This window comes from Montipora capricornis, chromosome 13 (assembly GCF_036669925.1).
Source record: "Montipora capricornis isolate CH-2021 chromosome 13, ASM3666992v2, whole genome shotgun sequence".
Classification (NCBI taxonomy): Eukaryota; Metazoa; Cnidaria; class Anthozoa; order Scleractinia; family Acroporidae; genus Montipora; species Montipora capricornis.
In genome coordinates, this window is record NC_090895.1 from 5498042 (window position 1) to 5505541 (window position 7500).

Genomic DNA, 7500 nt, shown 5'->3' on the forward strand with positions numbered 1-7500 from the left:
CTCGAAGAGTTGTTCTTTCCAGATAAACCGTAGAAATTTTCGATACGATTCATGAATTGGGATACTGAAATAAGCATCTGATAAATCTACAGAGGTTAAATAATCGTTGCTGTTGATTAAGTCACGAGCAACATTGATAGTTTCCATTTTAAAGTGTCTTTTAACGACAAACTAGTTCAATGGCTTGAGATTGATAACTGATCCAATTGGGATTAATTTAGAGATATTAGGGAAGTGAAGTGGGGCAATTGCAAACTTAAGCCGCAAGTGTTGTAGTCAACCAGTTACCAATGGCGAGCAAATATCAGGAGTATAAGTTCCTTTCAACAAGACATTTGCAAATTTTAGTGTCATCTAAAGTAAATGGGTAGCTTAATATCTTGCAATATTCTCTTTTTTGAAATTGTTGCTGCTTTGGGTTTTTCTGTGAAAAGGTCTTTGTGAGAGCAAAAAGGCAATGAATTGTTGAGAGAAGGCAATTTACTTTTCTTTCTTGAAAAATAAAAGGGTAAAAACTACCATGCAGACAAGGAAAGAAGAAGAACATTTATCATTGGTCATCATTAGCGAACCTTATTGAAGCATTCCCAGCTTACTGGTTCTGTGAAACTAAGCAAGTATTGATATATCTAAATCTACCGGATGATAACATGCGCGGTATGCTACTAATATGTAATCGCGAGAATTTTTTTGTTGTGAAACCTATCGAGTGTTTTACACGGTTGTGCGAGTTAAGCAGTTCGATTCATTGATGACCAATAAGATCCATCCCCTGTTTAGCAATTGATATATATAGTAACGGGCATGTCACGGATACAAATGACACAGAGGCTTAAAAGTTCTGTGGTCGTATTTTCATCTCAGACCGCTTGACAGAGTAGTTACTATTTTTCCAATGATACCAGGTCATTCCACTTGCAATCGGTCTTGCCATTAAGATACAGACCATTCAGGTTGGCGTAGTGACATTTCTCGAACCACCAGCCACTTTTGTAGCCTGACGCACAGTTGCCAGCTAAATAGTCATCATTATCGCGATCCTTGGTGCTAAACGCATGGCCGCGGTGAACGCCAAGGGAATCACCTGCAGTGCCTGAATGAAAAGAAAAAAAAAAAAAGAAAAAACAATTAAGCAATCAAAATAAGAAGCAGTTTTAAAAACTTGTTTAAAAATGCTAAAAATTCTTAAGACGCACTTGAGATTGTTTGTTGTCTCTACTTGCCACCGACATGAAATCGATGTAACGTGTTTATCACCACGTGAGTGAAATGATTACCAGGTTTTTTCAGTTTCTTGCTCTGTTCTTTTTTTTTTAGCTAACTCACTGGCTTACATATACAACTTATTCTGTCAGTCAAAGCGAGATAAAATTCTTTGACATCACAGTAGAACTGAGTTCTATCAGTTAGAGACAGACTGCACACCTAGTTGAAATGAGAAAGTGTGTCTATCTTAATTAACAAAGGGTTGTTTATTAAATCACCAGAGTTTGCAAACCTGAATATTTCCCCCCCAACTCAGCTGGTATTTTGCTCGCTCACTTGCCACTGTAACTGAACTGTACTCGGCAAATGCTGTATTTCCATGAATGTCTTCCAAGTCCACGCGAAGCTTGTTGCTGCTGCTTACAGTCAGGCGGTGAATCTTGTCCAGTCCAAGCCAAAACTCTCCGTTTAGATTACCAAAGCCTCGTTTGTAGGGCGTCCCACGCGCGGAAGAAATCTACGGAGCCGTCTTGTCTTTTTTGAAAGACCGTCCATCCTCCGCCGGCAGTTTTGTGATCACAGTACACTTCAAATTCTCCCAGACCATCGGGATCGATTTTTGTACACACCACTTATCTTTTCGCCAGAATTGTAAACATCGGCGCAGTTCTTGTTGACTAAAAATTACATAAGCGGGATGAATTCCTGTTAGATATGTTTTGGTTTCATCGTTATCTCTATCCTCTAAAAAGTTGAATAGACATCACACAGGGAAATACTATACGGAGCTAGCGAATATTTCAAAAGCAATTGATCGTAATTTGATTGATTTTTGCGACGGAACAGATGTGAAAATTCTAACCCGACTGGTGTCTTCGAAGTAAATGTATCTAAAATGTATAACTGCAGACCTTTGTCTTGAGAGCCGCCAGATTCGTTTGCTTTCAGCGCAGTTATTGCTTCTTTGATCTCAGTGTGAGTTGCTGCTCGATCTTCTTACAGCAGTGTGGTCCGGCGTAAAAGTTGTTATTCACGTTGCACTGGGGTTTACTAATACCAGGGCTTTTTGTTGTTTGCACAGAAGTTTTGGCAAATGTCCCAACGAAAATCCCCAGTAAAAAGCAGAGCTAGCTGGAATGCCATTGTGCACTGGTTCTTTCAGGAAAACTCTTCTGTGAAGTGGAAGCAAAAACTGCGGGTATAAAATGATTTCTAAGACTTGAGGTTCAGTTCATTTAGTCTTTCCAAACCAGATTTTTCTTGTCTCCTGCGCTCTATTTTGGGAATGCTGAATTCATCGATTCCTACCAATCAAATAACAACACATTGTAGTGACTCACAGACGAGGCAGTTGACAACTTTCTGCTGACAATAGGAGAGTTCATCAAAATTTTATGAGATTTTTCTAGCAAAAGAACATGGGCACCCAACGAGTAATTATTATTTCGGTAATTGTCTGTTCGGAAGGATGGTGGGTTAACATTTTCAAATATTCGAACTTAAACTTTCGAGGTGTAGTAAGATTTTTTCGACATTTCTTCTGAACAGAGATTTAGCTATTTCAGAAAAGTAATGAAGTGTGAAGAGTGCGAAGAGATGCGTAGAAATTTCGAAACCACATTGAAGAACGTTTAAATTTTGCTAAGCTGAGTAAGAGTGAACTGTGACGCTGGAAGAAAATTTGAAGATTTATAACTTCTATCATTTTGGCCGTAGTTTTTTTGAGAATCATATTAAGGGCAAACGTTCCCTAAAATTTGCGGGAAAAAACGACGACTACTTAATGTAAAGTTTTTTTTTATCAGACCCGTCACGATTTCTTTAACTTCAGGACAAGGCAAAAAAGCCATGAAGGACGTTCTACAGCAACCTGAAATTCCCGTAGAACATCCGAACAGATATATATTTTGAAGGGCTGCTACAAACTCACTAAACGAGCTTTTAAAGCATTGTGGAAACCATTTTAGGTGATTCTGACAACTTTTAAGACAACCGGCCGTTGGTGCCACGAAGAGAAACCCTCGTACGGGATGATGAAATAGTCAATTTGACTTTGCGTTATTCTCATCTTTGATTGATGGTTTTGTGCTTCGGAATAAATTTGTTTATCAGAGATTATTAGAAAAAGTCTCTCGCTCATGGAAAACCTCGAGCTCAGATTTGCTGTTAAGCAAAATCAAAAAAACATATTGATATCTGTCTATTTTATACAGCCATAGTTAGAGCTATAGATCAATTTATAAAACAAGGAAACGAGGCCGCGGGCGCAATTAAATGATTTTTCGTTGGCAAGGAGGAGCCTTACAAGTTTGCCATTGAAGCTTGCCTTCATTGGCCGTTTTTATACTAGAGACGCATAATCCGTCCAGACGAATTATGTGTCTCTCATGTTATCCGTCTAGTGTAAAGACGGGACGAAACTATATGAGACGCATAATTCGTCTTGGACGAACTTGGGCAAACATTTTTCTGCGTCTGTTAAATTCGTCTAGTATAAAGACGGGCACTAGACGCATAATGCGTCTGGAAGAACTTTCCAGTTTAGTGCGTCTTCGAAGACACGATAAAATAGATTCTTCGTCCAGACGCATAATGCGTCTTGTGCCCGTCTTTATACTAGACGAATTTAACGGACGTAGAAAAAATGTTTGCCCAAGTTCGTCCGCGACGAATTATGCGTCTCAAGTATAAAAAAACGGCCATTGGCCGTTTTTATACTAGAGACGCATAATCCGTCCAGACGAATTGTTCGTCTCTCATGTTATCCGTCTAGTGTAAAGACGGGACGAACTATAGGAGACGCATAATTCGTCTTGGACGAACTTGGGCAAACATTTTTTCTGCGTCTGTTAAATTCGTCTAGTATAAAGACGGGCACTAGACGCATAATGCGTCTGGACGAACTTTCCAGTTTTAGTTCGTCTTCGAAGACGCACACTAAAACAGATTCTTCGTCCAGACGCATAATGCGTCTTGTGGCCGTCTTTATACAAGACGAATTTTGAATTTAGACTCCACAACTGATTATAATTACTTTTTTTGTACAATCTTTGTTGGGTGTATGATAATAGTAGGAAGACGTAGTTCTTAGAATCGTTTTTAATACAAGTTGAGGAAAGTGGAATTTCGTGTGTGTTTATTGTTTCAGAACGTATGGAAACTATTCAAAGGATTGCTTTAACCATCACCAACATGGACTGCAATAATTTTTCAGAACAGGACTTTCGAAAAGAGGTATGGATGAAATGTTCTTGTGCACTCGGAGCTATTAACTGTAAACTGATGACGATTGATGAAGTAGTCTGTGGTTTTTTTTTGGAACAGCCATAAAATGCTTGGACGCTTTAGATGCACGCATTTCCTTTTCTTTTCGTCATAGATGTTGTTATCAGTGTCTGCTTTGTTCCTTTTTAGGTTAACGAAGCGCTCCAACCTTTGAACTAAACAGTATTGAAATGGAAACTCGGTATGTCAATCTGTCATTCTGGTTTTGCACAACACTTTATCGATGAGTCTCAATTACCGTTACCTCTCTGTTATTAGTCGTAGCTATTAAATTTCATTTGTAAATCATTAGGTCGTTCTATATATTTCAGGTGTGGTAGTGTGGTTGTTTACCTAACTCTACGATTCCTTCGGAGTGTTGGTGGAAATGAAGCAATATCTACTCTGGTGGATGCTGCCAGGCAAAACAAATTCGGAAACTTTATCGTGGATCCCAATTCCATAAAAGAGCTTGTATCGATGAGTTCAGCATCGCCAACTTCTACAAGAATCACAAAAGGTACAAACAGTTGTTAATTGATTATGATGGCTTTGATTCGATGTGGTAGGAAGTTTAGTAGCTAAGCTGATGATGATTTGCCGACTACAATCATTGTCACGATGGTTCAAAAATGAGCGTTGGTGTAAAGTTTTGACTAATTATGTAATTTATCTCTCTTCAAAGAATGCCAATGCACATGCGGCACCACTCTGTTGGTAATCATTGGAGTTCTTGTGTTTATCATCATTCTTCTAATTCTGGTCATAGTCTGGCAGCACAGAAAGCTAGGTGAATAATTTGCTGGATTTTCCATGATTGTGTTTTACATTCTTTTGCACTTAATGTATATCTGATCTTCTTTTGTTAGGCGTTGCTAGAAAGAAAAGGTACGTGGTTTAATTTTTTCTCCATTTATAATTATGGGGAAAGTTGGAATTTCCTGTAAAATGCTTAGTGCCATATAAGTCATGTTACATTAGGGCAAAAATTGTTTAAGAGTGTAAACGTTTATAGTAGGAAGAAAATAACTTGACAAATCGTGGAAAGCTGTTTTCTTTGTTATGAGAACGAGAGGCAATTTTTTTTTTTTAAAGTGACACCTTCCTTTTGGCTGAAAAGAAACTGGCAATAATTTGCCATCATCGCAAATATCTGAATTAATTTTGCTCAGTAAAAAAGGCTGCTTTCCAAATTACTTTCTCCTGTAAGGAATTTGCAACCAATCCGTGCAGGCGCCAGATCGCAATGGTCCAATGCTCAAATGGTGATGGACAAACACACGGAGATCATGAGAGATATTTTGTTCTCGTCCACCAACAAAGTGTCAATGACATAACTCGAAAGTCACCCGTTTTGTCCCCTCTTGTTTCTTTTCGGTTCTTCCATAAAAGAAACCGCGTGCCCGAAATAATGTTTCATTTCTTTCCGGGCAATTACTTTAAAAAAAAAAAAAAAAAAAAAAAAAAAGAGAGAGTAGTAAAAATTAAACGAAGTCTAAATTTGAGGAAGTAACATTTTTGCGTACCTTTCGATGTGTCATTAGGCCATACAAGGTTGCAGAAGATAGAAGAATTTATGACGTGAGTTGTGAAAGCAAAAATGCAAAATGATTTCATAGACTGATACTGTTTCTTTTTGTATTGCTGAAACACATTTTGCCATTTCCAGCCAGTTAAGGCGTGATTTGATTATTTTACATCGTAGAAAAACGTCAATATTTGAGATTAATCAATGTACTCATTTCCTACAGGTATTTTTGGTATCAACTGTGAAGGGTGAAGGACATTTTAAAGTGTGATTGTAATTGCACAGTCGGTATAAGTGCGCGGCCTTCGTGCAAGAGGTCCCGAGTTCGATCCCCGGATCTCAAATCCTTGTTTCGACTTCTTTCCTCTCAGTGTAGCTTAATTAGCTTTAAATACCCGTAGAACGGAGCACTGATGGAGAGGGGGGAGTAAAATGAGCGCACCGTCGACCTCAGGTTTGTCAGTTGAATTACGGTTACGATTTATCGACGTTAAATATGGTTGCGTTACTTTACTTTACTTTTTGCTCTGAGCGATCATTCTCCTCAAGAGTCATGTCAAGCGCCGTTCAAAACATATGTTTCAGAAATTTCCCACTGAATTATTCATTCATCTCGTGTAGGATATGGTACGGTTAACTCTCACCGCACCAGCTTCAAGATGGCTTGATTGCCCATATATCGTAGAGCAATTCATTGCAATTGCATTGCCGTTGGTTTGAGTCTTATTAATTAACTGCCTAAATTTCGCGCGACTGTAATGATAGTCTTTGCTTTTTTTTAATGTAAAGTAAAGGTAAAGTCACTTTATTTAATGTCGGTAGTTCATTCAATCACGAAACTGGTATTAATGGAAGCCGACGGTGGTCCCTTTACTCCCCTCTCTCTGTCAGTGCTCCGTTTTACGGATATTTAAAGCTACGGCTAAACGGATAAGAGAAACTCGAAACAGACCTTGAAGTCACCGAGGATCGAGCCGGGCACGTCTCGCCCCGAAAGCAGCGCACTAACCAAATGAGCTACGCCTACCTCTAGTTAGTCTATTTTTGAAGAATGATGAAGCATACTAACGGGTACGAAGGAAATTTAACCCGGGGAGCATCTGTTTTTTTTTTTTTTTTTTTCAGAACGAAGTTGCGACGGAAGAGCTTAATCCTACTAATGATCCACCTAGTAGTTCTAATCAGCAGTTAAGAATCCCCATTGAACTTGCATACATGCCCTTACAAGGAACTACCCATTATGACGTAGGACCAAGTAGCCCTAATAACTCCGCTCAGAATGTTGAATATGCTCCCCTTGATATAAGAACACGGTCTTGGGAAGTAACAAGAGAAGATGTCAAAGTGGAAAAGATCATTGGTAAAGGTGCTTTTGGCCAGGTTGCCAAAGGAACGGCAAGGAACCTTCCACTCCATTCTGGCACAAAAACTGTGGCTGTTAAAATGCTGAAAGGTAAAAGTCTTTTTTACTTTATGGCTTTGGTTTAGGAACAAACGGTCAG

General features: G+C 38.8%; 1 protein-coding gene and 1 pseudogene across 1 annotated transcript in view; one reads left to right on the top strand and one right to left on the bottom strand.

Annotated features, from left to right (window-relative positions):
• Window positions 1-832: 832 nt before the first annotated feature.
• LOC138030391 (ryncolin-2-like) lies at window positions 833-4171 on the bottom strand (annotated as a pseudogene).
• A 180-nt stretch (window positions 4172-4351) lies between these two features.
• LOC138029771 (tyrosine kinase receptor Cad96Ca-like) overlaps window positions 4352-7500 on the top strand; it is a 10299-nt gene continuing 7150 nt past the window's right edge. Inside the window, exons 1-7 of the mRNA XM_068877596.1 lie at window positions 4352-4440; window positions 4621-4672; window positions 4803-4990; window positions 5156-5260; window positions 5340-5358; window positions 6015-6051; window positions 7124-7451. Of these exons, the coding sequence (XP_068733697.1) occupies window positions 4662-4672; window positions 4803-4990; window positions 5156-5260; window positions 5340-5358; window positions 6015-6051; window positions 7124-7451 (688 nt within the window). The 5' untranslated portion in view covers window positions 4352-4440; window positions 4621-4661. The remainder of the gene's footprint in view (window positions 4441-4620; window positions 4673-4802; window positions 4991-5155; window positions 5261-5339; window positions 5359-6014; window positions 6052-7123; window positions 7452-7500) is intronic.